General features: G+C 36.7%; 1 protein-coding gene across 1 annotated transcript; it reads left to right on the top strand.

Moving 5' to 3' along the window:
• Positions 1-264: 264 nt before the first annotated feature.
• Positions 265-12392, top strand: LOC140139430 (probable tubulin polyglutamylase ttll-15). The gene is made up of 7 exons (XM_072161188.1): positions 265-354; positions 1180-1300; positions 3354-3423; positions 7741-7868; positions 8780-8852; positions 9979-10092; positions 12042-12392. The coding sequence occupies exons 1-7, from the start codon at positions 288-290 to the stop codon at positions 12162-12164; spliced, it is 696 nt and encodes a 231-aa protein (XP_072017289.1). The 5' UTR covers positions 265-287; the 3' UTR covers positions 12165-12392.
• The last annotated feature ends 2849 nt before the right edge of the window (positions 12393-15241 follow it).

Here is a 15241-nt window from a genome sequence, read left to right as displayed (position 1 = left end):
GTGGTTCATTTATATAGGCCAATATGTTAAGAAATGAGGTACATTCTAGCGGTACCTCTTTTCTTATCATAAAAACATACCGCTCGTCTTGAGTCACTGAAATTCCAGTGATGTAACTGGATTCATTGCCTCTAAAATACTATACAGAACTTTTGTTACCAGTGTGTTATTATGTTTTGAGAAAAATGCAAAAATAGTCACAAATTTATCAAGGGGTGTAGTACCACCTTAATTCAAAATAAAATAATGTATTATATACCTTATTTCATACATTGCAGTTACCGGAAATGAAACATCTGCTTCAAAAAAGATATTGCAGAGGGCAAATGGTAACTAGTTACATAACGGATGCAGGTAAACAATCATTTGATTTACATTTTTTTTTAAATATATAATGCAAGGTGAACAATAATCTATCAACTGACCACCCCCCCCCCCAATATTTGACCTTTTTGCTTATAACGCAAGAACAGTATGTCGCAGGTAGGTCAAACTATACTTTTTCTGAATCCTTGCAACGAGAGAAATAGTTCAATGGCGTGCTTGTTATACCAGATTTAAGCAACTTTGAAATTTGACCACTGTGTTTACCTTTATCCTTGAATATGGCAGGAGTACCGGGAATTATTTTTGTTAATATCTTGCATGTGCTATAGGACCATAACAGGAAGCTAAAAAGGTTTGGTAGAGTAGAGTTTGTAAAGGTTTGGTAGAGTCCGGGGGCAGTGGCGCACCGTGGCCATCCCCGGGAGGCTGAAGAAAATTCAATTTTGCCGCCCCTTCCTCAAAAGCCCGAAAAGGTTGACCCAATTTTTTTCTCGGTCGTTTGAAAAAGTGAAGATCAAAAAAAAAAAAAAAAACGGTTTCAGGCGCTGGCGCCCTAAAAGCAGCACATTTTGATGTATAGTACCATTTTTGCAAAAAAATTTATGCTTTATCAAATTTTTCCGCCCTTTTTTATTTACTAATTCTTGTTGCCGCCCCTTCGTTTTTGCCGCCCCTGTTTTTTGCCGCCCCTTCTTCTTCCACCGCCCCTTTATTTTGGCTGCCCCCTGCTTTGACCCCGGGGGGCTGGGGGGTCATCATTAAATTCCCGTATATCCCGACTTTGCCACTCTGTGTACAGTCTGCTTATATTAATAGTGTATACTTATACCAAACTATATCTGTTTTGTTAAGGCCATAATGTCTCCGAAATACACACCCAGATTTATGATGCCATTCGAAGCGTTGTTTACAGCAGAAAGGATATAATACAACATATATTACAAGAAAAATATGGTTCCATGCCATCTCATAGGTAAGGAACATTAGTGCCTTAGCAAACTTTTGAATTCAATCCTATACTGGAACCTAATGAAATGTATTGCACTTTGCTAGATGCGATATTTGGAGACGAGTAGGGATATTGAGGGTCCGGTCCCATACGTGAGATAAATTTAGTGACGGTTGATTGCTTTACTCTTTCCTAGATATCTTCATTGATGTCTATCCTGTGGAATGATCCTCCTTTTCAAGAATAACAGTTTGTGTTTTCGGTGTCAATTATGACCAGCGTCTTTTTTCGTCGTATTTAACATGTTAAATTCACTTTTCCCCCATGAATCCCAGGGGCCATGGTAGGTGCATAAATAATCCGAGCGTTGCCTTGATCGGAACTGACCTCGAGGTTTTTGTCACCACATGTATCTCACCCACATATTTGAAAATTAAATTAACCTCCACCGGGGTCGTACCGGGACCTCTCGCAATAGAGTCAAAAACCGAAACCACTAGACCACGCCGCTCTCTCAAGTAAAGGTTAGCAACAGTGTTTCGGACCTCTTGTGAACTAGACCTCCTGCGTTGGTTAATTCTAGCTTTCAGAGCTTTTAGTTTCCCCGGCACAGGCAGCTGAGCAATCACACACTAACCTGTACACTAAGTTAAAAGCGGGTTTGAAAACGTCCAAATCGGGTAACCACAGTGTTTGACCGACTGTTTGATGTAGTGTTTCTCCTCTGTGTCAGCTTTATGTTGGAGAGTTGTTATCACTCACAACTTGTGTATCAGTGGGTGATTTGATCCAAAGGGTAAATATTGATCAGTGTGCGTGGGTTTTCTGTATACTTTGGATGGTGGTAGCGAACTATCGTTCGTCACACTGATCAGGCAATCTGAGAAAGCTAGCGTGTGTCGTGTTTACACTTCGTGTGGATAAATATGATATTTTCGTCGAAACTTGTTAATGTGTTGAAAAAAACCATCTAAATTAGTGCACTCAATAATTACGAAAGTGTCGTCCACAAAACGCAGCCAGAGTGTAGACTTAAAACCAGGGTGACGCTTTCTGCTCAAAAGTTTCCATACAGAGGTTAACGACAACAGCGCTAACTGGTCTCCAGGCCATGTTGTTGATTAGAGAATTGAACGCGTATGAGAAATAAGTGGAAGCATATGTTTAAAAGTTCCACGATTTGATCCTCATTCAGATTTGTCCGTTCGATCAAGATCGAAGACTCGTCTATTCATGCATGACATATGACTGTCATAAGTTTAAGTTCGAGTTTCGTGAACTGGTATTTATACCTATTTTTGCATCCGTTCGTGGTTAAATGGTACATTTCGTTGTCTTGCTGTACATACCGTTTACGTGTATAAATAAAGTTACGTAAATGCCGACACATTACGGTATATTGCTGATTATGTTACGTGTCTTTGTTACACAGGCTGTGTTCTTTTTCTTACATGTTCTTCTTTCTTTCTACTGTCAACTATTACATTTGCTCCAACACTCACATGCTTACATCGATTTTGACCTAAGTTGGTCACAACCATCATTGACCATGTCCCTACATGTCACATGAAACATGTGGGGTCAAATGTCATGCAGGGGTCATAGGGGTCAAAAACATGATTTCAACTTAAAATGCATCTTCTCCCACAAATTCAGTAGGACAGTGATGCATTGTTATTACGCAGTGTCTGTGGGGTGTACACAGACTTCGGGTCAAAGATCATTAAATGGTCACTTCCGGTGTAAAACGAAATACCTTCAAAAATTTGTATTAGCTAAGAAAAACACAAGACAGTAACGGTACATTCACACATGAATTGATGTTACTCAGTGTATACGTGGTATTTTGTTTGGGGTAAAATATCATTAAGGGGTCACTTCCGGTCTGAGACGAAAAACCTCCAAAATGTGATGCCACGTGCACATATGCATTGACATTCGTCAATGTCTGTGGGGTTTTCATATATTTTGGGGTCAAAGGTCATTAAGGGGCACAACACGGATGTGTTCGTGGTCTTAGACCACAGCCATGTCTAGTTTCATATTTTGTCTTATTAATAACTTGGGTCTTTTACAGCTGTAATTTCTTCGAATTTACAAGGTGGGACTTTATTCTTGGCGCCGATATGAAAGTGTATCTACTTGAGGTAATGTATAACTAATTTACTTGTTATGGTCTCAAATATCATGATCAACATTTTTAAGAAACAAGAAATATTCCAAATTTATTATCAAACGTAGGCCTATGAAGGATTGAGGGATTTCGCACACCATAATAAAAATTATTGTGTGGAAATTTAGTACACTTTTAATAAGCCAAATCGGCACTGGAAGTTTGCAATGCATTGTGGGACAGTTTTTGCAGTTTTGGGACACTTTGTCCTTTGACCTATTTGGAAATTCAGAAATATTGAGTTTTTGTACGTACAAAATATAACATTGTTAAATGGCCTTTTATATAATTTTTTACAATAATTAAAACAAATTTAAAAAATATTATTATTTTATCAATTAATTATTTAAGTATTTTTAATGATAACATTATGACAATAATAAGTAAATTAATAATAATTACGTCAATTTCCCCGATATGTCAGAGGTCAAAGTGACTCAAAACTGTTGTCAAAAACCGGAAGTTGCCTCTTTGACCATAATTATTGCAATTTGCATTTTAACCATTAATTGATAGTTTGTGTTCTGAATCCTTGTATATTTTTTGCGTGAAAGTTCGTTCACTCTGGTCTGATAAAATTATAAAACCAATATAACAACGTTCGGCACCCGATACGAAAAAAAACAGAAAAGAAAGTGTAACTAAACACGAAGAAAATAGTTCAGGCCACTGTGACTTCAAGTACACAATTGAAGAACTGAGCGCAAGAAGAATGTAAGTCCACTTGTCCCCTCAACATGTATACACTAAAGTTACGTATAGTTTCTTTGGGTTTTATAATGTTTAATACATGTTCCAGGGTGAAAACATCATGGAAGGTTGTGAAAGATTAGTTTTGGCCCCCGAACATGTATAAAACATTACCAAACTATACGAACCTATACGCAACTTGAGTGTATACATGTTGAGGGGCCAAGTGGACTTCTTGGTCTTCTTGTGCTCAGGTCTTCAATTTGACTCTCGTCCTCTGTGTCAAAATTATTGTATCTAGAAGTTTCCATAGTGAAATTCCAAAAAACCTCACTTGTTTTCGGCAATCTTATATGTTGCCATTCTCAATGCCCAATGACAGTTAAAGGAGTATTTCGTGATCCTAGCATCCTCTATTTATGTCATTTTTCATTAAATATCCACGAAAAAAACCTATTCCCAAAATGTCAGTTGATTCCGATTTTGCGTTTGCGAGTTATGCATGATTATGTGTATTACACTGCTCCATAGACAATGCGTTGTAATTTCGTTCTGGTGCACCAGAACGAAATTCAAATTTCACGATATCTTTGCTAAACGAATTAATCTGCAAGAAATATTTTGTGCATAAACATTATGTAGCCAGAGGTTTCCAGTGATATAAAAATCTCAATTTTTTTGAGAAAAGTAGGGGGATCACGAAATGCCCTTTTAATTCTTTGTTACATGGAATGACATCATCGAATGATGACGCCCTTTGGATCAGCTTGTAATAGATGTACCACTTGTCGCATTTCATTAGGCTCTCCTTCGGATTATACACAACTATATCAGTTTTTTGGCCCGAATAGTAAAACGGAGTACCATTTAATGAAATTCTGGCTAACATTACAGCCAAATGGGCGTCGCTAGACGAAAAATTTTTTTCCCCGCAATAAAATTGTGAATTGTAGACCCAAAATTTGTTTAGCCAGGACGGCTCTCATAAATCTAAAAAGTGGGGAGGGGATGTAGGCAAAAATGTTTTCTCGACATTTTGTCATTAGTAAAATTACTGCTATTACATTCATTAACCCTAGAACTACAAAGAGGGGGGGTTGTACCAACCCCTAAGATTTTATATCCGTCGTGAAAAACGCACACGTTTAAGCCCAAACGACCTATTCAGCTATTCATCCTTTGCGCTTATTTTGGTGATAAGATTTTCACCCGAGCACCTTACCCGGGGGTAGGACCGGCTATCAAAGATGACCATAGAGGGGGGTTGGGGTTGGTCAGGCCCCAATGATTTTCATTTCGCTCCTGTTAAGACTATATAGTTAGGTGAAAATAGTCATTTTCTTTTATACTTTTAGATGTAAATCAATTTTGACTATACTTTTGTACATAGCTAGAATTTCCCAAATTTGCATGTGCGCCCTCACATGATGACGTCATAGCGACATTATTTGGGGAATGTTTGCACTTATTTCAATATCACTGGATAGACCCATAGCTATGCATTATTACCAAATATAACGGTATATGACGTTTATAATTGAAAATTAAGGGTGGGGTGGGGTCGCAACACCCCCCCCCCCCCCCACCCTCTTCGTAGTTCGTGTTACAACATATGACTCAGTAGTTCTAGGGTTAACAATAGCAATATTGAAATATAACAACAGCAACACAAGTTGGCAACACATTTATTTTTATGGCTTTCGTAAGTTGCCGACAATACAATGTTGAGTGTGGCACCCTCCACCCTATAGCCCCTCTAGCGTCGCCCCTGAATAAAGTGGCATATACTTTATGCAAAATATCATGCTTCCGTAATAAAATTACTCTTTCAAAGGAATTGCCCGCGAAAGTGTTTTTTGGGGCGCCCGCTACGGCGGCGGCCCCATTATTAGGCTTGACCTTGCAAAAAGCTTCTAATTTCGGTCTTGCTAGATTTACTTCGCAATTGTTTTGCTAAAATTATGCCCAGCTCAGAAATAAAACCACATTTGCTTGGATTTTATTTTATTATTGTTTTCTGATATGGATGGGATAAAATCTTGTGCGTATATTCTTTGTTTAAAATACAAAATTAATGGACTTATAAAAACACCAAATAACCCGTGACCTTTGTACGGGCTTAAACTAGTTTACCGTCTCTTAGAACCCGATAGACGGTGACCAACACTATGGACCACAATAGCCTAATCTCAATGGCATAGTCCAATAACCTCAAATAAACAATCATAGTGCAAAAGTTGACCTAACTTGCAGAGTATGAGTTTTTGTACCCAAAGTTTCAAAGTCATTCAATGAATGTACACATGTATGTTGTATAGTTGTCCTTGTTTAATAAGCAGGCAACAGGGTACAGTGTATGAGTAGGCATCTTATCAAGATCAAGATAGTGATAGTGACATAACAATTAACATGCTTATCTTACCAAGGTCTTATCTATCTGCATGGTGTAATTGACATTACTATACAACATGTACAGGCTGTATCAAAAAGTTTGGTACCCAGCAGTTTTGATAGTTATTGAAAAGGCTGGTTCTTCCAAATGCAATATCGGGTCCCCCTTAAAATGATAAAATGATCAGACCATAAATCTTTTGTGACGGTTTATGACATTAATCAACAAATTATGCGGATCCTAGATGTGTCGAGGATGTTACGTTTATGAACAAAACGTTACTTTTGTATTTTCAATTTGTTGCTACGTGTATGTTAACAAATGAAAGTTCTGTAACTTTTTTAAATTCTTCAATGCTAAGTATTCTTTTGGATATCATCAAATTGTAAATCTCTAGTCAGATTTTCAGTGTGTTAACAGCTATGTATCAAAGACGTTACGTTCATGTACAAAACATTAACGTTCTTATCTTTGTAAACATTGTATACCCATAGCTACTTTTATGAAGAATGAATGTTCTGTAATTGTTTTTTATCCTTCATCTCTATTAGATTTTCAGTGTATTAGCAAGTAGATGATGTATATGTATCACAGACGTTATACATTCATAAAAACTTTTCTTTTGGTCAACATAGGCGTAGATCCAGGGTGGGGATAAACCCCCCCAATATTTTGCCAGGGGAGCTTACTTACTTGTGTCTTCTATACTATCCATCATATACCCCCATGCATAACGAAATTCAACAATATTCAATATCCAAAGCAATATCATCACTACAATATGCCCCCAAAACAGAACTCCCCCACCCCACATAATCGCAAATTGACACGACAGCTTCATTTCAATTCAATTTATTTCATCCAAAATGGTCCTGTGATACACCTTCCCCAATCAAACACATTTGCATTTGATCATCTTCTACTTAGAAAAAATCATTATAATATCAAATCTAAACACCATGCCATGGAATTCACCATATCACGTCCAAGCTCACATTGGGCGCCCCATTCCTTTTTTAAAGGAATTTTTATTTTTATTACTATACTGTATAACTTGGTAGTAATAGATGTAAAGTGGTTCTCATGATAACATTTATACCATGCGAGCAGAGAAAGATTAGTGATAAAACCCATTATTGGTTAAAAGCTGTAAACTATGACATTTCTCCAATGCTATAATATAAATTATCAAATATTGTTTTTCTATAGGCCAACCTATCCCCAGATATGTCATCCAAAGGACCTGGACACGACAGAACCATGAGAAACGAACGCCACTTATATAATGTGATACGAACACTTGGGGCTGACAGAAAAAGTGGCCATGCTAACAGTTGGTGAGAGCGTTTAATTTAGTTTGATATTAAGGTGGATGGATTGAGCATGGTCAGGCCCGTAGCCAGGGGGAGATAACACAACAAAATAGGTCAAGTACCATTGAAGCCTATTGACCTTGAACTATTTTGCTGTGTTACCTAGGTAACGAAACATCCAAGATGGTGCAATCCTATCCTTATTTACATTGTTTCATCAATACGAACATTTTGACTAACTTGGTTATAACGTCCTAGGTAGTTCAAACTATACTATTTCAGAATCCTTGTGACCAGAGGAATACATTGGAATGGTTTTTATCTCAATTTAAGCAAGTTTGACATTTGATCCTGTGTAAAGTTCAATGACCTTTTCCCACAAAAAGCTACTCCCGTTCAATTGCTATCAGGCATTTTTGTGTAGCCCATGATGTCAACTACCTATGGTTTATTAAGTAAGAAAAATTGAAGAAGACAGAGCTTGTTTTCAGAGAATAAATAAATTGAATATCTTTCGTATGAAATGGGAAGGTTTTGTGTAAGAAAATAATGTAACAACAAAGTAATTATATATAAATATAACATATAACAATTTAAAAATATGCATAACATTGTACTAGTCCTATATTATAATGTAAGAGATGCTTTTATATTTGTATTTGTGTTATGTATGTTGCTTTCATTCTTTCTATCTTTTATTTTCTTTTTTCTCAAGTTTTTTTGTCTTTTGTCTTGTTTAAAAGGAAAATGAATAAAAAAACCTATGGTAAAAGTGCAGCTTTGTACTAACCCCTAAGTGGTACCAAGCACCCCATCTTGAGGGGGCCAGGCTCATACACTAACAGTAAACCTGTGTGAGAGATTAAGGTCATGTCTTTCATAGAGGGTGTAAGGATTTCAACTGGAATAGCCCATTGTTATTTGGTTTTCGACAGGTTACGCAACAGTGACGTTCTGGTGTCCGCAGCCATATGCTATAAACCAATGTGCGCGTCATGCACATCTGAGGTAAGATCATTTCGTACGTTGAAATTTACCCCAGTATTTACCATGCTGCACATCTGTTGAGGGAAGGGGTGGGCCAATGGGTATAGGTATACCCGGGTGTGAACTTGATTATAAGGGTAGGGCAAGCATCTTTTGGAAAAACCGTAAAGTGGAGAGGGGAAGTGATTTTTAGCACGGATGTTTGTGGGAGTTTTTAGTATTGCGCGTTAAAAAGGCGTAGACAAACGTCTTGTACTTAGCGGTCGCACCGCATGATTAGATAGTTAAAAGTTTTTATTTTTTGTTTTTTCAAAATCTTACAATATTTTAGTTGGAAGGGACAAATAATATTTTAATACGTCGATAGAGGGCAAAGGCATTTGGGCATGTCGGAAGGGTGGGGACAACCAATTTTTGGCAGACAATTTGATAATTGATCCAACAAGACCATGAAGATACATAATTATTGCTCAGCGCCAATTAGGTAATACCGCGTGTTGTAAAAAACGTAGGAAACGTTATTAGTTCTTGTAATTCCAATTCCAATCAGTAGAATTATTTACTCTCATCGGTAGTAAGCAAGTAAACTTCACTCTTTTGATAAATTTAGTAATATTGATAACAATACACACTACTTTTGTCATTTACACAACTAAATCGAAATGGTCTTCAAAATGGTTATCATTGTATTTGGCTAACAATATTTTTGATCATAGTTAATAGGTTATAACATTTCATTATTGTATGGCTGGTGTCATTTAAAATAAACTATATATTTTTACATGCTACAAGTTCTAAGTAAATTCGCGACAAATATTGGATTTGGGTGAAAAAAGGTTAACCAGTTCATATAAAAAAAGTAATTTAGCAGCCTATTGCAAAAGATTATACTGTAGACGTACGGTTTTACATAATAGATTGCGATTTTTAAATGTAGCATCGAACGTACGTGGAATCTATTTAAAATCCGGTCACAGATTTGAATAGATTCACGTACATTCGATACGTACGTTTGTAAATACCAATCTCTCTAAAATGGCCGGCCCGCCCTAATATGCCATCTATGTACTTTTCTTAAAAAGCCAAGATATAATGATAAAAAGGCCTTTCATTTTTGTCACCTGTGAAGATTTACTTTTATTATCAGGAATGTTTTCTTTGTGGGCACTGTCTTACTGAAGATCATGTGACCATATTAAAGGAATCCTTTGGAGAGCATTTAAATAGACAGGGAATGAGACGACTTCATCCAATGCCCATGGTAAGTTGCATCAGATTGTAACAATAATTTTCTGGTCAGTCGCAGTAGCATTGTAGAAGTTCATATAAACCACATGCACAGAACACAGGTTCAACTAGAGTAAAAAATGCCAGAAAGAAGAAAGAAGAAAGAACGGGTAGCAAAACAGGACCTAACTGGGGGTGTAAACCCCCAGCTAGGTAATTAAAAACAAATAAACTTTTAAATAATAGCCGTGATTAATTTACCAAAGCATGTCACGTGGAAACACTATATTGAACGAATGCGCTCGGAATGTGTAACGCAGAAGGGTGTGCGCAACTGATTTTTTCCTCTTAAAATCGCAATATTTTGTGGTAAAAGAATCGTAATAAAGGTTGCGGCCTTATCTTTTACAGTCTTCGGCAGTAAAAACGCCTTACTCGTTATTTAAGGTTTCACTGCGAATGATGTGCGAAAATTATTATTGCACCTTTTAATCTATGGACAGAATAGACACGGATTTGTGTACATTATCTGTTGTTATAAACATCATGCTAAACTTTACCCTTATTTTCTACAGAATGTAAACAACATTGTAAACATGCGATGTGCATTTGGGATTTTCCTACTGAAATCCATACACATATGCAACGTACATGAAAATATGACCTTTAAATCTCCCACAAAAGGAATTTCAAATGGGTTACCTGAATGGGTGACTCCATTTGAAATCTCATTCTTCCTTTTCTTGGGAGATTAAGGTCATGTCTTCCATATCGGGTGTATATTTCAACTGGAATAGGCCATTCCTGAGGACAGACTAACCAATAACCCTCTCATTTAGAGAATAAACGATAGGAATTTTTATTTTGACTATCCTCTACCGTGTGATAGACGACTGGCAGGTCCAATATTTTGAGTAGTGGATGCCGGCGCAGCGGGTATCCATTACGATAAAAAAATATATTGGGCCTGCCCGTCGTCTATCATGAATATTATTTTAATAACTGTAAACTAAAAGCAAAAATTAAGTTACCGTCATAAAAACTCTCCTTTTTCTAAAATGAACGAAACTTGTTTGCAACTTCACATCTTTTGTTGCGCGTACTGCTAGCGCGTGCGAGTATTCCGCACTGCGTCTACGCGTACAACCCGATACATACGCGCACCTCTATGAGCGTGTTACGCGTTATCAACACTTATGATGGGGTCGCCTACAGTCTGATAGACGACACCCAAAATCATGCGATTGTCCAATCAGATTATGTGTCTACGTAATAGACCACTCCACTGACTAAGAATCTCACACAAACAATATTTGGAATTATTTAGTGTATAAACTGTTTTTCATTTGACATCCAGGAGAACACTTGTTTGGTTTCTAAAATCATTAAAAGATCTTTGGTGTTAAAGCCATATTATAACATTTCTGTAAAAACTAGATTAGTATTTATTTTCCATAAAATGTTAGCTTTTACTGTCAGATATGTCCCCGGTTTAATTTTGAGCCGAACAAGTGAGGTAAAGCATAGAAAATTGGAATTTACTACTAGCGCACATGCATGTTACTCCCGCGGTTGTAATACGGTACGATCCTCTGTGAGTGTGTGTATGTGTATCCCGCACGCCGTGTACGTACTGTACATACGTGTTCGACTAATATTTCCATCGTAATAATAAAACGCCGGTTCCATCGTTTTATTCAAAATCTCGGATTTTGACAAAACTACAGCACCTAAAGTTTTGATTTTTGCAGAGTATCTTTATTGTCTAAAGTACATTACACTCCTGAAAAAAAACAGAATTTAATTTTTTTTAGAGGGCGTTCTCCTCAGCAAATGTTATAATATGGCTTTAAGTAAATAGTCCAAAGAACCTGTAATGATTTTTCAAAGAGTTCTTGAATTTTCTGGAACCTTTTTTTTAATTCAAGTTCAACCTTTTTTGTCCCTGGCTTGATCAATGTTCTTGAATTATTTACATTTCAGACACAAGAGGAGTCGACAGTTAAACGCCAACAACCTAGGACGGGGTATATGTCAAAACTAGAACAGCTAAATCAAGTGTGGTTTCAAGAAAAGTGTAAACAAAATGCGTACTGGTGTACCTAATAATTTTATCTAAATACACAATAAGCTACAATACTATATTTCATGATGAATTCGAACAACTCATGGCTCAAAGGACACTGGTTCAGAGAGAATAAAATGGAACATATGTATTTGACTAAATACTCCAGTATACACGGTGGTTTAACGTGCTTCTCCTTCAGGATTATAACCAACTTTTTAAGATGTTCAAGATGTCACCAAAATTAATTCCCGGCACTCTGGCCTAGACTAATTCCAATCAGACTGATACTTACAGTCCATATCGTGACGGACTTCTGAAAAATGCGCAACTGACTAGCGGCGCCCGTGTACCGTGTCGCTGTACCGCGCCGTTGTGACAAGATCACATTCTGAAGTTCTGAAAACAACAAACTCGGTCAAAAGGTCAATTTGGACACAACTGCGCATGCTCTATGCCACAGGAATCCTGAAATCCGTCCCTTTTTTCACGTAGTTTTCTCAGTCGTCAATCCAGACGGCTGACGACTGAGGGCAGCAGTGGGTCTAACACTGGCCATATTTGTCAACACAGAGGTCAAATTCCAAGCTGCTCAAATTTGGTTTAAATCTGCGACATACCATTATTGGGAGATGGTCATTTTTGGGGGGTCACGGGGTTCGGATACAGCTTTATTATTTTGGTTAATTCGGGCATTCAAATATTTTTTCTGCCAAGCTGTACCGGAACCCCGTACCCCTGTGATATCAGTTTTATGATTTTAAATATTTCATCATGCAATTATAGTTCACAACTAAATGTCAAGTGCATTAATTAAGAATATTACAATTGCAGCTTAGTGGTAATTTAGTATTTTAGACTGGTTCTATTTTGGAAATATGTGATGCGATCAAGCAAAATCAGTCGAAACTCGGAAATATTAAATTTGTATTTTCGTATAGGATAGTAAAAAGCATATACAAAGCTGCATTTTGCAGAAAACTCCATTGAAATTGAACAACCAGTTCTGAAGATATGAGCAATTAAAGCGTTTCCAAAAACAAGAGGAAACAAAAGGAACTATAACCTTTGTTCGCCTATATCTCAAAATCAATATTTCCGAGTTCCGACTGATTTTGCTTGACCACATCACATATGTGCATCAAGAGGCAAGTTCACGTAAAAGCGCAGTATCTGCAGTTTAATTAATTTAAATTTCAGGCAAAGATGTGAATTAAATAGTTTGATGCTTAACCTTTAAACTACTGAGCCATATTTTGTAACACAGACAACGAAGAGGGTGGTCGTTGCAACCCACACCCCCTAATATTTAACTATAAATGTCATGTACCATTTTATTTGGTACCAATGTATAGCCATGTGTCTCCTCTATCCAGTGATACCAAAATAAGTACAAACATTCCCCACATAATGCCGCTATGACGGTATAATGTGAGAGCGCCCATGCAAATTTGGGGAAGTCTGGCTATGTATAAAAGTATAAGCAATATTGAGTTTTCGATTTTCGACTAAAAATTCCACGAACATATGCGATTATTGTCTCCTAAATGTAAAAGGAAATGACATTTTCAACTAACAAGTAAAAAGTCAGTAGCTTTTGGAAAAATTATACAAGATATTAAGAGCGAAACGAAAAAATTGTGGAATGTTGCAGAATGTTGCATATACAATCGTTTAGTCATGAAATTAATAGTGCTCCAAGAAAGTATCCTTACACTTGGAAAAATAATTACAATTTCAAAACTGAACCATATTGGGGTAAATTTGTTTTTTTAATAGATGCACTATCTAATCCGGCACATTTTGACACCCCATTGAATACAATGTGACTTTTAAAAGTAACACACTGGCCTATCCAAAACTCCACGGACTAGATATTTGGTTTGAGAGTGGTAAATGGCTAATTTGTGTGTGCCTTTAATTTAAAACAAAAGGAACAAAAGAAATCTGAAACAAAAGAGCTGACAAATAAAATGCAAGTTATGAAAAATACAGAGAAGTAAAAACTAAAATAAATACTGCTTTAAATAAAGTTTCACTGAAGAAACTTTGTTAGTCTCTTTGTTGCGCTTGTTTGAATTTTTTTTTGCGCCTTCACGGTTGTTTGATGTATATAGAATTGGCTTCATTATTAAGAAAATGCAAACTTTAGGTGGCGCTATTGATCAGAAATCATATTTTTTAATTTGCAAGAAGTAGGTGATCAATACTGCCATTGAAACAGATGGAATAGGTGAAAAAAGCAACAAAGAAATTTTATAAACATGTTTCATCAAAATATAAATGTAATTATTTGTATTAAGAGCCTGAAAGAGTAATTTCCAAAATCTAAATAGCGCCACCAATCTTGTCATAAAAATATACATTTTATATCCAATAAGGCTTGAAAACATGCTGTTAAAGTGAATAATGTTGTGAATAAGGGAAAATTAAAGTTGAAAATGAGTCAAAAGCATCTGTGTACGACATTAGCATGATACCGCTTTAAGCTGTTTAAGCCTAAAATTGTGTTGTACATGATGTTTTGTTTGAAAAACTAATAAATGATCACAACATAATAAATAAATCAAACAACCGTGTGTACACGGGGGGGAGGGCGCTCGTCATGGTCGTCGGTTCATGTAAGGCCGTCGGTAGACGGAAGGCGGTGGTGAAAAAACAATTGGGTTAACAACTGCGCCAAAGGGAGAATTGTGAAAAAATGATGAAAAATTGTGAATTAATTGAATTGTACCGCCTAATATACTTTTTTTTTTTTTATTGCTCTTCACTTTTTCAAACCATGCAAAAAAATTTTTGGTCAACAAATCACAACTTCCGTCGGCAAAAAATATTTCCGTCGGTAGATTGACAAGTTGTGCCCCCTCGGTTCCAAAATCCTGGCTACGCCACTGCGTGTGTATAGGCCAATTTGTCACTATTAAAGTTTCCGCAATAACGAATTCGTTCATGCACGGTCAAAATAAGGTCAATTTAATATGCATCCAGCTATAGGCCTATAGCACCAAAAAGAATAAAGGACAATGGCAAGACCATCAGGTCTGTGGTTTTTGCATTTCATTATCAAGTGCAGCTCTAGTACGCATGGTACCATGGTATACAGTAAGCCACAAAATTA

Source organism: Amphiura filiformis, chromosome 18, assembly GCF_039555335.1.
Source record: "Amphiura filiformis chromosome 18, Afil_fr2py, whole genome shotgun sequence".
Lineage (NCBI taxonomy): Eukaryota > Metazoa > Echinodermata > Ophiuroidea > Amphilepidida > Amphiuridae > Amphiura > Amphiura filiformis.
The sequence above is the reverse complement of the archived record's forward strand: the minus strand, read 5'-3'. Positions and strand labels throughout refer to the sequence as shown.

What these genes read in the sequence shown, in the direction of transcription:
- LOC140139430 (XM_072161188.1), top strand. Translation starts at nt 288, where the DNA reads ATGAAACATCTGCTTCAAAAAAGATATTGCAGAGGGCAAATGGTAACT. An exon ending in GGTTCCATGCCATCTCATAG is followed by an intron (nt 1,301 to 3,353) that starts GTAAGGAACATT and finishes GGTCTTTTACAG; the next exon opens with CTGTAATTTCTTCGAATTTA. An exon ending in GCGCGTCATGCACATCTGAG is followed by an intron (nt 8,853 to 9,978) that starts GTAAGATCATTT and finishes TTTTATTATCAG; the next exon opens with GAATGTTTTCTTTGTGGGCA.